Source organism: Sceloporus occidentalis, unplaced genomic scaffold (genome assembly GCF_023333645.1).
Source record: "Sceloporus occidentalis isolate IW3139 unplaced genomic scaffold, rSceOcc1.0.p SCAF_5, whole genome shotgun sequence".
In the NCBI taxonomy this organism is placed as follows: domain Eukaryota; kingdom Metazoa; phylum Chordata; class Lepidosauria; order Squamata; family Phrynosomatidae; genus Sceloporus; species Sceloporus occidentalis.
The window spans coordinates 4,381,516-4,396,916 of record NW_028316985.1 but is presented as its reverse complement, the minus strand read 5'-3'; the positions used below and the strand labels follow the sequence as shown (position 1 = coordinate 4,396,916).

Here is a 15,401-nt window from a genome sequence, read left to right as displayed (position 1 = left end):
ATTAATTTCACACAATTTCAAATGTGTGGCAGGCTTTCCTCTCTTTTGCTAAAACTGATCAACACACTTGCACCCTTCAGTTCACAACCCACCCATCTCTGGGTTTACTGCAAAATTCTTCCCAGGGGAACAACCTTGAACACTTTGAGTCATGCCTGCCTCCTCTCTCGCATTATCACACAAGCTTTTCTGAGATTGCCATTTCTCTGCAATACCCAACTCATTGCAAATCCCATCACACACCAAAATACTAGTTTTCTATGGAAGGCAAGGTGCATAAGCAACCTCTGACAATAACGCAGGTCTTAAAGGTACTGCACTGGCTGCCAATTTGTCTCCAGTCTGAACTGAAGGCAGTGGTGATTCAAAGCCCAAGTAACCTGGGACCTCACTACTAGTAAGAGTGCCTTTCCCTATAGATACCTGCTTAAGGACTCTCCTCTGCAGCCCACCAATGAGGACAATACAAGGAGCAAGGTTATGAGAGAGGACCTTCTTAGCTGTGGCATCCCACCTGGCACATAGGTGTATATATAGCTCTGTGTGTGTGTGTTTGTGTGTGTGTATGTATCCCATCCTTTTCTTCTGAGATTACAGAGAGGCAAACAGATAAAGCAATACAAACAATGTAAACAATTCCAAATTAATATCAATAAACAATTTAAATAAGATTGAGCACATAGTTAAACTCTTTTAACTCTTCAAAGCTCTTTTAAGTTTTTGACTTGCTTAATAAGTTTCTGTCTCATTTAAATTATTTATTGATTTTAATTTGGAATTGTTTTCATTGTTTATATCACTTTTATCTGCTTGTCACCTTGTGATTTTAGAAGAAAAGGGTGGGGTACACACACACACACACACACACACACACACACACAGCGCTATACACACAGAGAGAGAGAGAGGCGACCCATATATTAAGTAAGGGATCTGTTCTGGGACCCTTTGCATAATATGAATTTTGGGTAAAATCTGGAATTCTATTTCTCTTACCTGAAAGAAATGATAAAGCATTCTCTCTAGACATTTCTAGGTCCTCCAGCACAGTTCTGTGGTATCCGTCTGGTGGAAATTGACCCCAGGGTCACACTGGAGGACCTACAAATGCCTAGAGAAGTGTTCTCTCTAGGATCTCTAGGTCCTCCAGCATGAGGTGTAAATTTACAGCGCTTTATAAATAAAGGATGATGATAATGATGATGATGATGATGATGATGATGATGATGATGATGATGATGACAACGACTCTATGGTCAGCGTCCAGCAAAAGCATACCATAGATTCATGCTGGAGCACCTAGAATGTGCCTAAAGAGAACATATTTTTTCCAAAGCATGAGAGTAAACCTGCTTTATATGAACTTGCCGACTACATAGCGCGCTATTCCCAATCATCCAAATGCCTGGGGTCATTTATTAAAGCAGAACTTTGAAGATGTCTTTTTAGAACATTTTGTTCAAAAGCAGAGCTATGAAGACTTGGCTTTGGATGTTGGGGAAGGGTTTTTACAAAAACATTGTTCTGTGGTCCTGTGGAGTGTGGAAAAGCTACTTCAGGGCACTCCAGCACTGCACCCGGATTATTCTGGTGCAGGAACTGTAGTCCAAATGGCGTTGTTTTTCCCCCTTTCTTTCACCCTGAGCACTTGCTGCAGCAATTGTATCAGAACACAATATGCATTTACCCAAGTACTGAGTAAAAAGTCAGTATGGTGCCATGCAGATAACACTGTGTTTACTGTGTACTGTGCTGCCTCAAACATTTTCCAGCATCTTTATGGTGTTTGAAATTGGTTTCAAAACTGGATTCTAGAATTGTTTTTAGACTGCTTAGGATTTTTTAATAGTATTTTAATGTGTTGATTTTTTAAAAAAAGAAATCTTTGTATTGATTTAATTTTTATTTATTTATTTATTCATCAGCTTGAGAGCCCTTGCAGGTTGGGAGGGGATACAGAAATACTTTAAATAAATCAATCAAATAAATATGACTTGGAGATTTTCCCTTTTGCCTATTATCTGTCTGACAATGTTTTTTCTTTCTTAGGGGGCACATGGCAAGAGAGGCCGGAATGGAGTAGCTGGACCGCCAGGTCCCCTTGGACCCCCTGGGCAAGAGGTACAGAGAGCATCTCATGTTTAAGCAGAAAGGGAGGATGGAGAGGTGAAGTGTCTGTGTTGGAGAGGGAGTGTAGCTCAGTGGTAAAGCACTGCTTTGTCTGTAGAACAGGGTGGGAAGCATGTCATTGGCCTGTGACTTCCAACATTTCCCATGTTTACCTGTATGTCTAGAGCTGCTGAGACTTGCAGTCCAGCAATAGCTGGATATATGATTCCCAGCACAGCTATAGAAGGTCTCAGGTTCAATCCCTGGCCATCTCCAGATAGAATTTGGAATGCTCTCTCTCTCACACACACACAAACCCTGGAGAGCAGCTGCTTTTCACTGCACACTACAGCAATGTTGAATAAAATGGGTCTAAGGGTTGGCTTCATATAAAGCAACTTACTATTGGCTGAATCCAACTAGTAACTGAATGTAGGCCTATGTATCAGACTATTGGGACAGAGTTCAGTGATAAGTGAATTGAGCTCATTGGCTGGATCAGACCAGATGTCTATCTTATTCACTGTTCACACAGTGGTCAACCAGTTGCCTTATAAGAAGCCAACCAGCAGGACATCAGTGCAATAGCACAGTGTTGTGCATGGTCCGCCACAACTAATATACTGCCCTATGGTGGTGTTATGACATGTTTTAAGTCAGCTCCAACAAATTATGAACTTCTTCTGGTACTGTATTTTCTTGGCCAGATTTATTCAGAGGATGTTTGCCATTGCCTTTCTTTTGGGTCACCCAGTGGGTTTCTAGGGATGAGCAGAGATGAGCACCTGGGTCTCCTGAAGTCCTAGACCAACAAACCACTCTCACACTGCCTCTTGTACTGGACGTCTAGTTGCCACTGAGAGATTCAACCAAATGTGTTCCATGCAAAAGGTCTCAGGTTCCATCCCTGGCATCTTGAACTGGGACTGATACTTTGAACTCTCAAAAGGAGTATATGACCATGATGTGTTATGCTCAGCCAGTGAGTACAGTACCTTGCTTAGAGTTTCCTCACCCACTGGGTCAAACTAATACTCATAAGGGTAACAAATGCCACACTTTACCACCCTTGGTGGTGCAGTGACTAAATGCCTGTATTGCAGCCACTCACTCACAAAACCACAAGGTTGTGAGTTCAACCCCAGCCAGGGGATCAGGCTCGACACAGGCTTGCATCCTTCCACTAAAATGAGTACTCACCTTGTTGGTGGCACTTAGCTTACACAATGTAGATCGCTTTGGGAGTGCTTAAGTGCACTGAGAAGTGGTATAGAAATGTACTTGCTGAATACCAAAGGATTTTTTGTCTTGCTGTGAAACCCATGTTTTGTAATGCATTTTGGGGTATGTGCTTCTTTTGCTTCTCAGGGTATGCTGGGTGCCCCCGGGATCAAAGGCAACAAGGTGAGTCACACCAGAGTATAGAGAGTAAACATAAACATTTTGATCAGAATGTCATCTACTGCGTTGTATTTAAAAAGTAAACAACCAAAAGCTAGTACTTTCAGAGAGATGTGCTGATGTAAAAACAACCTGGGTGACAAAGGAAATGGGTCCAATCTGTTGTTAGTCCCAACTAGAGCCGTTGAATCAGTTGCGTTTACTTAGAATCATAGAATCATAGAATCGTAGAGTTGGAAGAGACCACTAGGGCCATCCAGTCCAACCCCCTGCCATGCAGGAAATCCAAATCAAAGCATCCCTGACAGATGGCCATCCAGCCTCTGTTTAAAGACCTCCAAGGAAGGAGACTCTGTCACCCTCCGAGGGAGTGCATTCCACTGTCGAACAGCCCTTACTGTCAGGAAGTTCCTCCTAATGTTGAGGTGGAATCTCTTTTCCTGTAGCTTGCATCCATTGTTATGGGTTCTGTTCTCTGGAGCAGCAGAAAACAAGCTTGCTCCCTCCTCAATATGACATCCTTTCAAATATTTAAACAGGGCTATCATATCACCTCTTAACCTTCTTTTCTCCAGGCTAAACATCCCCAGCTCCCTAAGTCGTTCCTCATAGGGCATGGTTTCCAGACCCTTCACCATTTTAGTCGCCCTCCTTTGGACACGCTCCAGTTTCTCAATGTCCTTTCTGAATTGTGGCGCCCAGAACTGGACACAATATTCTAGGTGGGGCCTGACCAAAGCAGAATACAGTGGCACTATTACTTCTCTTGATCTAGACACTATACTTCTATTGATGCAGCCTAAAATAGCATTGGCCTTTTTAGCTGCCGCATCACACTGTTCACTCATGTTCAACTTGTGGTCTACTTGGACTCCTAGATCCCTTTCACACGTAGTTTCATTCAGCCAGGTGTCACCCATCCTATATCTGTGCATTTTATTTTTCCGCCCTAAGTGCAATACCTTACATTTCTCTGTGTTGAATTTCATTTTGTTAGCTTTGGCCCAGCTTCCTAGTCTATTCAGGTCATTTTGAATCTTGATCCTGTCCTCTGGAGTATTAGCTATTCCTCCTAATTTGGTGTCATCTGCAAATTTGATAAGTATGCTCCCAATTCTGTCATCCAGGTCATTGATAAAGATGTTGAATAGCACTGGGCCCAGGACAGAGCCCTGTGGGACCCCACTGGTCACTTCTCTCCAGGATGAAAAGGAGCCATTGTTGAGCACCCTTTGGGTTTGGCCGGTCAACCAATTACAGATCCATTTAACAGTTCCTTTGTCTAGCCCACATTTTACAAGCTTGTTTGCAAGAATGTCATGGGAAACCTTGTCAAAGGCCTTACTGAAATCAAGATATACTATATCCACAGCATTCCCTTCATCTACCAAGCTGGTAATTTTATCAAAGAAAGAGATTAGATTTGTCTGGCATGACTTGTTTCTCTGAAACCCATGTTGACTTTTTGTGATTATGGCATTGCCTTCTAGATGTTCACAGACTCTCTGTTTAATGATCTGCTCCAGAATCTTTCCTAGAACTGATGTCAGACTAACTGGATGATAATTGTTGGGATCCTCTTTTTTCCCCTTTTTGAAGATGGGGAAAACGTTTGCCCTCCTCCAGTCTGCTGGGATCTCTCCTGTTCTCCAGGAGTTTTCAAATATGATTGCCAATGGCTCCGATATTACTTTTGCCAGTTCTTTTAATACCCTTGGATGGAGTTCATCTGGTCCCGGAGACTTAAATTCATTTAGATTAACAAGGTGTTCCTCTACTATCTCTTTACTTATTCTGTGCTGAAATTCCCCTATTCTGTCCTCTGCTCCATTATCCTCAGGTTGAGCACCATTTGCCTTTTCTGAGAAGACTGAGGCAAAGAAGGTGTTGAGTAATTCTGCCTTTTCTCTATCTCCTGTTAGCATTTTGCCATCTTCTCCACGCAGTGGCCCTACCGTTTCCTTCTTCTTCCTCTTGCTGCAGACATATCCAAAAAAGCCCTTTTTATTGTTCTTAACCTCTCTAGCAAGCCTGAGTTCATTCTGCGCTTTAGCTTTTCTGACTTTACCCCTACACATGCCTGCTATTTCTTTGAATTCCTTTTTCGTGATTTCCCCCTTTTTCCATTTCTTATACATGTTCCGTTTCAAACTTAGCTTGGTTGAAAGTTCCTTAGTCATCCATCCTGGTTTCTTGAGACACCTCCCGTTTTTCTTTCTCACTGGAACTGTTTGAAATTGTGCCTTCAGTATCTCCCTTTTGAGAAATCCGTCCTGAACTCCTTTATCTTTTAGTATTTCTGACCATGGAATCGCCCTCGATACTTCTCTAAGTTTACTGAAATCCGCTCTCCTAAAGTCTAGGATGCGTGTCTGACTCTGCCTGGCTTCTCCTTTCCACTGTATTACAAACTCCAGGAGAACATGGTCACTTCCACCTAATGATCCCACCACTTGCACCCCATTAACCAAGTCATCCTTGTTGGTTAGGATCAGATCTAAAATAGCTGACCCCCTTGTTGCCTCTTCCACCTTTTGGACCATGAAATTGTCTTCCAGGCAAGTGAGGAATTTGCTAGACCTTGAGGATTTTGCTGAGTTTGACTTCCAGCAAATATCAGGATAGTTGAAGTCGCCCATCACTACTACATCTCTCTTTTCTGACTGTGTGGTCATCTGTTCTAGAAAGATATCATCCAATTCAGTCTGACTTGGGGGTCTGTAGTAGACTCCCACCGTAACACCCTTGTTGTTTCCCTCCCCTTTGATTCTTATCCAGATGCTCTCCACCTGGCTTCCATGATTGATGTCCAGGATCTCTTCACTGGTGTAAATATCTCTGACATATAGTGCTATTCCTCCTCCTTTCCTGTTTGGCCTATTTCTCTTAATAAGGTTATACCCCTCTATTTCCACATTCCAATCATGAGACTCATCCCACCAGGTTTCAGTGATGCCTATTATATCATATTTGCTTTGTTGTACTAGGAGTTCGAGTTCATCCTGCTTATTTCCCATGCTCTGTGCATTAGTGTAGAGACATCGCAGACCATGGTTCCCTTTTACTTGCTGCCTGTGCAAGTTTTTTTGCCTCCCACTGCTGGGTCCTTGCACTGTTTGCCTTGTTTCCTCTGTGTCAGTTTGACTATTTTCGCCATCCCTTTCGCCTTCCTTAATATTGTCTCCCTTCCCCTCGGAACTCAGTTTAAAGCTCTCCTGATCAAGTTCTTGAGACTGTTGGCAAAAACATTTCTTCCAACTGGCGTGAGATGCAACCCGTCTGTTGCAAGAAGTCCCTCCTCATGGAACCGCAGCCCATGATCGAAGAATCCAAATCCTTCTCGGCGGCACCATCTGCGAAGCCAGTTGTTCACATCTGCTATTTTCCTCTCCCTTCCTGGACCATGCCCTTCAACTGGCAGAAGAGACGAGATGACAACCTGTACATCCATTCCTTTCAGCTTCCTACCAAGCGCCTCGTAATCCCTTTTGATGTTCTGAATGCTGTGTCTTGCAGTATCATTAGTTCCCACGTGGACCAAAAGGAAGGGGTATTGGTCAGTAGGCTTGACCAGTCTTGTCAGCCTCTCTGTCACATCCCGGATCTTTGCACCTGGAAGACAACACACCTCTCGAGACATCTTATCAGGCCTACAAATCACTGCTTCTGTACCCCTCAGCAAGGAGTCCCCCACTACGACCACACGCCTCCTCCGAGGCTTAGCAGCGACTGTTCCCTCGGGTGGGACTCTCAGGCTCCCCTGCTCTGTCCCTGAAGTCTGTCCATGCTGCTCTTCTTCATCCTCCTTGATAAGGGAAAGAGCTTCGAATCGATTCTCTAGCTGCAAGCTCCCCGAACAATTCCTTCTTGGCTTACTTCTCTTTGTGACATTCCTCCAGCTGTCTGCCTCCTCTGTTTGGCAAGTGACCTCTTCCACCCTAGCATCTTCCTCTGCGTGGTACTCATCCAAGATGGTTAGTTCTATTGTGTCCAGGAAATCCTCTTGTTCCCTAATATGCTGAAGTGTAGCTACTCTGGACTCCAGCTGCTGCACTTTCTCCTCCAAGAGTGCTACCAACTTGCACTTGGTGCATGTGAAGTTCTCCACTTCTGTAGGCAAGAAGAGAAACATCCCACAAGAGTTGCAGGTGACTGCGGCAGATCCCTCGTTGTCCATACTGCAAAGTCTTTAGTAGTAAATATAACAGTCAATCTACTGGGAATACTTCTTTAAAGGTAAGTACTGGCTGCTATCTTACACTTAAAGGGAAGGTTCTGTTCAATATCTGATTCTAACCTAATGCCACTTGAGCAGAGTTGTTGAGTTAAAGAAAATGAAAATTCACAGATGGCTGCCAATACTTATGTGTTGACTCAGCATCCAATACTGAATCCACTCTAATTGAGACGAGGGATGTAATTCTTCACTAAGTTTATTCTCAAAGGAAGCAATGAGTAATTATAGCAAATTCCTTCCTTCCTTCCTTCCTTCCTTCCAAAATGACACATTTTTCCAAGCCTATTCACAATTCAGGACTTATTCTATGCAAAATTCACATATGGGTTTTTTGCACCAAAAAATCTGCACAGATGATAATGTTCTCAATAACAATATGATTTCCCATGCAGAAAAATCCTCTTCCGATCACCCACATGTGAATTTTGCATGCAATAATTCCTCAATTGCACCATTTTGTGTGCATGACACTGCTTTTTCTGTGCCGTAATTACTGTTTATGCACAGAGATATCATTTTCTATATAGTTTTCTATATTTCTGCATAGAAAAGGCTGTTTCTACGCAAAAGAAGCACAGCAAATTTTGTGTAGAATAAGTACCTGTCAGAACTGCCCAATCTTCACAGTTCAGTAAATCAGTCCTCTATATTCAAAGAGCAAAATTTTATTTCAGCAACTGGAGAAGTTAAAAGTAAGACATCTTCAGACAGAACTTCCATTATCTACAAACACATGCATAACATAAACAATGTCCTGCCTTTCAGTTTCATGGGATTTATCTTAATTTAAGATCTTTCGACCAGTCTTGCTTGTCTGCCTCCCTCATACACTTTTGCTTTTGCCCCCATCTTTCTTTTCCCATGAGATTGCCTTTGAAACTCAGTACCAATATCTTCCTACACGCATCTGTGCATTCGGATAGTTTAGATTAAGTGTATTAACTGTGTGCATTGTTTTATAGTATAAAGATTAGAATTATTATAATGGATAAGTTGTTTATTTTTAATTCCATGCTTGTGATTTTAGATTGTATGCCTTAGGCAGTTTTATTTTCTTTGGACAATTATGTAAAGCGCTGTGTAAAACTTACTGTGCTATATAAATAAACTTTATATAGACAGGCAATTATTTTATCTTTGAATCAGCACTGTGACTCCCATCACTTCTCATAAAACCCCTATTCTACATACATAATACATGGTTATGGTAAAATCTAGTATTTTATAATATGTGGCCATTACATATCACTAGGACGACAGGAATACTGCACAACCTATGGCAAGATCTGACAGTACCAAACTACGAATATTCTCATCAGTCTGGGATCCTTCTCTGAAGGGTTTCTCATCATTAGAAAAACAGAGGGTTTTTTTTTGTGGGGGGGGGGGTTGACAATTTGTAGACTAATTCCAAATACTCTTTCCATCTCTAGTTCAGACCAACCAGCGAGATTGTACCATGTAGAGACCTTAAAGTCTAATACTTGATTTGCCTGCATTTGAGTCAAATGCATTGTCTTAGAATGAATACATTCTTTTCCCAGAAACAATCCAAAGACTTTACTGCATAATTTCATGGTTTCTTTCTGTTTTTCAGGGGGATACTGGTCTTGGCAAACTGGGCCCAAGAGGACCGCGTGGCTTCCCTGGCCCCCGGGTAAGATGTCCCATCACTACAATACCTTTCAATGCTTTCTAATCTCTCTTTTTTAATACAATTACCAGCTTGATAGATGATGGGAATGCTGTGAATATAGTATATCTTGATTTCAGTAAGGCCTTTTCCAGGGTTCCCATGACATTCTTGCAAACAAGCTTCTAAAATGTGGGCAAGACAAGGTAACTGTTACATGGATTTGTAACTGGTTGACTGGCCAAACCCAAAGGGTGCTCAATGGCTCCTTTTCATCTTGGAGAGAAGTGACCAGTGGGGTCCTACAAGGCTCTGTCTTGGGCCCAGGGCTATTCAACATCTTTATCAATGACTTGTAGGACACAATTGGGGCCATACTTATCAAATTTGCAGATGACACCAAATTAGGAGGAGTAGCAAATACCCCAGAGGACAGGATCAAAATTCAAAATGGCTTTGATAGATTGGAAAGCTGGGCCAAAGCTAACAAAATGAACCCACCCGGATTCCTTGTGATTGGATGGGCCATAAATAAATCATGTTTGTTTATTTATTTATTTGTTTGTTTGTTTGTTTGTTTATCCATCCTTCTACATGCTTCCAAACACTTTCCTACTCACACCTTCATCTCCATATACTCTTACTCTCTACAAACCTACTCTACATTTGTTATTTGTGGTTTTTCGGGTTATGTGACCATGTTCTAGAAGTGCTTATTCCTGAGGTTTCACCCATATCTGTGGCTGGCATAATTCTGAGGGATGCAAACCACAGATACAGGTGAAACATCAAGAATAAACTCTTCTAGAACATGGCCACATAACCCCAAAAACCCACAAAAAACTATGGATGCCGGCCATGAAAGCCTTCGACTTCGCATTACTCTACATTCATTCTACCTTCCTTCTTGTCAATACTGGCTCTATTATAGTTGCCTTTGTAACTTTCTTTTAGTCATACGTTTCATACATTTTCGTATGACTCCATCTACCCCTCTATCCCCGCTTTTTTCTTTCTGCACATTTGCCATCCCACCATAAGAACAGGAGAACCAGTGTGGCATAATGGTTTGAGTGTTGGACTATGACTCTGGAGACCAGAGTTCGATTACAGGCTCAGCCATGAAACCTACTTGGTAATCTTGAGCTTGTCACATACTCTCAGCCTCAGGGAAGGCAATTGCAAACCTCTTCTGAACCAGTCTTGCCAAGAAAACCCCATGATAGGATCTCTTTGGGTCACCATAAGTTGGAAATGACTTGAAGGCATGAAACAACACACTATAAAAACACCGCATGAGATTGCACGCCAAGACTAGAATTGCTCTGGAAACAACAGTGGCTTGTGGATAGATATTTATTGCCTGGTACCCTTTTTGTATCAACCTGTTGGATGACAGAAGGCTTGCTCACAAATTCAGGGAGACACTAGGGACCTAAAACTTAACAAAGTCATAATGTCAACATCTGTTTCAAATCCAGGTGAACCCGTTTTGGGGAGAGGGAAGGGGAGGAGGAGAAGAGATTTTTGCATCGTAATAACTGGAGTTTGTTAATTTTTTAAATAAAAGGCAGGAATTTGGTGCTGGGGATATTACCAAGGAAAGTGCCAACCTATGCATTCTCATATTCATGTCTATTTAAAGCACGGATTAACTACCTACTTTTATTGTGATGAAAAAGCAGTCGGATGGATTTGGTCAAAAATGATCTTCATTTAGATTGAGGTGTCAGGGGAGAATGTGATTATTTCATGCCTAAAAGTGTCCATCTAATGCCAGTGGCCTGTTGGTTCTATATCACTGAGGTGGTGCATCTATTCCAGGTTTTAATCTGATTGCAATTGGCCTTCCACATTTGTGGCTTTGACTTTTGCAGATTTTATTATTTACAGTTTTGATTAATATTTTCTCTCTAGGAATCTCTAGGTCCTCCAGTGCAACTCTACCAGAGGTTGACCATAGAGTTATGCTGGAGAACCTAGAAGTTCTTAGAGGAAACACTGCTCTTGCCATTTGTAGGTTCTCCAGCATGATTCCATGATCAATCTCTGGCAGATGTTGATCATAGAGTTGTACTGGAGGACCTGGAGATTCCTAGAGAGATGTTCTCTTAGGTAAAAAGAATAGTGTTTTTTTAATATTGGTTGGGAGTTCTTCATCCCTAACTCCAGTGAATGTGGAGGGACCAGTGTATTAAAGAAGCTGTTCCAGATGTTGGACCTTTGGGGAAATGTGATTCTGGACCTTGGATAACTCCTCTGATAATCAAGCTAAACTTTGGAGTGGAATCACTGTCCTACAGACATGGAAGCCATTATTGGCTCTAAAGTCTGGAATAAAACCAAGGGTGGATTCACTACATGCTAACATCAAAAGCATTGAGCACTCCATGGGGAATTTTGTTTACTGGTTTGAATTATGGCTTGAAAGGGACATTGCTTTATTCCAGGCGACGGCACAGTTTTATTGACTGGGTAAAATAAGACATGCATGACTATATATAACATTGCCCTATAAAGATAAGGCAGGGGAGTGCGTCAGTCAATACATTGACAGATAGGAGAGCAAGAGCTGCAACATTTAATCCATCGTTCTATTAGATTCATTTAAAGATTTTTCATAGAATAAAAGGCGGGGATGGGTGGAGATGCCAATTTTTGTTTTCTTCCCTTTATCATTTTGCCAGCCTTAAATTGGGGGGGGGGGGTATGTTCATGTGTGTGTTTACTTTAGCATCAAATTCCACATTTTAAGTTTACATACCAATTTGTACCTTTTTTTTCCTGTGCAAATTTCTCCTAATATCCATCCATCTGCAAACAGTGTAACTTGTCCAAGGTCACCCAATGGAGATCTCTAGGTATGGTTTGAGAGATAGTGTGGCATTGTGGTTTGAGTTTTGGACTAGGACCTAGGGAGACCAGGGTTCAGATCCTCGTTCAGCCATGCAAACTCACTGGGTTACCCTGGGCAACTCACACATTCTCAGCTTTGCAAGACGACCATGGCAAATGCCCCTGAGAACACCTCTTACCAGGAAAGCCTTAAGATGCAGTTACTATAAGTTGGAGGCTTGGAGTCACCTTGAGGGCATATAACAGCCACAGAAACAACAACACTGTGATTTTAAAAGCCTAGCTGAAATCCCTGTTGAAAGACAAAAACATTTGTTGCTGTTGCTGTTGTAGTTGTGCACCTTAAAGTCATTTTTGATTTATTGTAAGGCAACCCTATCATAGGACTTCCTTGGCATGCTTTATTCAGAGAGAGTGTAACATGTGCAAGATTTCCATGGCTGAGAGAGGATTTAAACTCTGGTCTTTTAGAATCCTAATCCCAAAACCTTACACTGTACTCACCCTCTCTCATAGAGTATTCTTAACAGGATTTCTACACAGGAGGTTTGCCACTCCTTCCTCTGAGGCTGAGACAGTGTGACTTGCTCCAGATCACCCAACAGGTTTCCATACGTAAGGGAGGATTTCAACCTTGGTTTCCCAGAGCTCAAAAAGCATTCCGGGCATGTATGTATCTGCAAACATGCACCGCACATTTGATGTATCAACTTTGGAGGCTCCTTCGTGGGCCAAAAAGTGATCAACCAGGTAAAGAATCAATAGTACCAAATGTACCCAGACACGTCATAGATGTCTGGACCAAGCAGCTTCTGATATCTAAAGTACAAATGCCAGGCAATCTCCTATAGTCCTACAGAATGGCAAGACTATGTGGCTGGTGGCCTCCTCCTCAGTTTTAGGTTTTGGGTTTTAGCCAAACTTTAAAGGGACTTTCTATGGTGCTAAACCTATTTTGGGTTCAGATCCTTGGATTGCTTCTTTGAAACTTAAGCTCATTGCCCTTGTTCCTATGAAAGGCACTAGCCGTCATTGATCTCAAAGGAAGGCAATCTCCAATGAGTGACCGAGTTCCAATCCATCACCAGATGTTTTGTTCAGGATAATGGTTTCATATCACATTTCAGCCTGAACCTTACTGATCACTCAATAAGGAGACCCAAGATGTCAGTAAATCCCATTGATTGACTCTTCCTTGTGTGTCTACTCTACCAATAGGTCAACTCTGGTTGGGATCAGTCAATAACATTGAGGCCTTGATGTTCCAGTCGGCTGACCAAACTGCAAGCCATATTCACTTTATCCGGAACCTCACAACTTAATGTTTATTGAGCTCATGGAACCACCATTTTCATAGAACCACTTATTATACCTGTAACTTTTCTTTAACAGGGTGAAGAAGGAATTGTGGGTGTTCGTGGCCCCGTTGGCATGATGGTAAGATATAAGAATCAGCCTTATATGTAAGGTTGTCTGCAGTACACAGTTATATCCATTCCATGGTACTTTAACTGCTATAGGACTATTCTACTCAATCCTGGGATTTGCAGTTTGATGGAGGGCTTAGAATTTCATGCAGATGAATACAGAAGTTGTTTAGCAGAGAATTCTAGGGCTGCATCTACATGGTAGAAATAATGTAGTTTGACACCACCATTTTATGTGCTGTTCCTCCATCCTGTGGAATCCTGGGATTTGTAAATTTACAAAATCAAGACAAGAGACTGTAGCTAAATGGTGGAACCATGGATGGAACACTTTATTAATGGGAAAAACTGGCAATGAAAATGAACACACTACAAGCATCAAATAGATCATTTGAAGAAAAATTGTTACTCCTCTTAAATTATGTCAACCCTCTTTCCCAAAGGACATTACAACCATGGAGCTCTTACAATCCTTTGAAGATATACTTTATGTGCTTTAGAAACTCTTTAGCCCCAAATGATTTCCATCATTATTCAACAACAACAACAACGACATTTACGCCAGCTGCGTCCCTACTTGGACCTTGAAACTGTAGTACATGCTCTGGTAACCTCTCGATTGGATTTCTGCAATGCGCTCTACATGGGGCAACCCTTGTACCAAACCTGGAAGCTACAGTTAGTGCAGAATATGGCAGCGAGATTGGTCACTGGTTGTTCCAGGTCTGACCATATAACACCCATCTTGAAAGATCTTCATTGGCTGCCTATTCGCTTCTGGGCTCAATACAAGGTGTTGGTAATGACCTATAAAGCCCTAAATGGCTTGGGCCCTGAGTACTTGGAGGACCGCCTCTCACACTCAGGTCAACAGGGATGAAATTGCTGGAGGTCTCAGCGACACACTATGTGAGGACCTCAAAGAGGGCATTCTCTATCATGGCCCCAAGATCTTGGAATAGTCTCCCAGATGAGCTCCGCTCCACCACATCTTTAGCTCTTTTTAAAAAGAACCTGAAGACATATTTCTTTTCCCAAGCCTTCCCACCGTGAAAAATCATTTTTTTCTTTACCCCTCTTCATTGATGACCCTGGAATGTATATCTCGACTTCTCCTTCTATCTGGCCCTTTTGTTGTTAGTATCATTGTGTTGTTTTTAATGCTGTTTTTGATTGATTCTATTGGAATGTTTTTTATATATAATTGTTTGCCGCTTTGATCAAAATTTTGGAAAAGCGGGTTACAAATAAACTATATTATATTATTTATTTATTTATTTATTTATATCCCACCCCATCTGCACTCAGGCAATTGGAGTGGCTTACAGCTTTAAAAATTATACAAATCATATCCCCCAACCATCCTTCCCTTAAAATAGGATTAAACATTTTACATTTTAAAACATGTTAAAAGGTAATTAGCAATTTAAACAGTAGATAAAAACAAACAAACAAACAAACAACAATAGACAAGCAAACAGCAAACAGGGTTGATCCATTACTTTCTCTCAATGTGTTAAATGTTGATGTTCTTCCACATTAAAACATTCAGTTGTAGTATTTAGCTTTGGCTTCTTGTCACTGTTTCCCCACTTGTTATCTTCCTTGTTTCATCATCATAATCATCTTTCTCCTCCTCTGCCAAAGTTTTGTGGTTCCCCACAAAAATACAAATCCTAGGATTCTGTAGGATGGAGCCATGGCAATTAAAGTTGTGTCATTTCTCTTTTCCTTGCAG

At 41.6% G+C, this 15,401-nt stretch overlaps 1 protein-coding gene and 1 pseudogene across 1 annotated transcript in view; both read left to right on the top strand.

The window, feature by feature from the left end:
- LOC149311603 (uncharacterized) overlaps window positions 1-3,534 on the top strand; it is a 119,889-nt pseudogene extending 116,355 nt beyond the window's left edge.
- A 5,862-nt stretch (window positions 3,535-9,396) lies between these two features.
- LOC149311602 (uncharacterized) overlaps window positions 9,397-15,401 on the top strand; it is a 56,136-nt gene continuing 50,131 nt past the window's right edge. Inside the window, exons 1-2 of the mRNA XM_089526592.1 lie at window positions 9,397-9,404; window positions 13,629-13,673. Coding sequence (XP_089382718.1) covers window positions 13,668-13,673 — 6 coding nt within the window. The 5' untranslated portion in view covers window positions 9,397-9,404; window positions 13,629-13,667. The remainder of the gene's footprint in view (window positions 9,405-13,628; window positions 13,674-15,401) is intronic.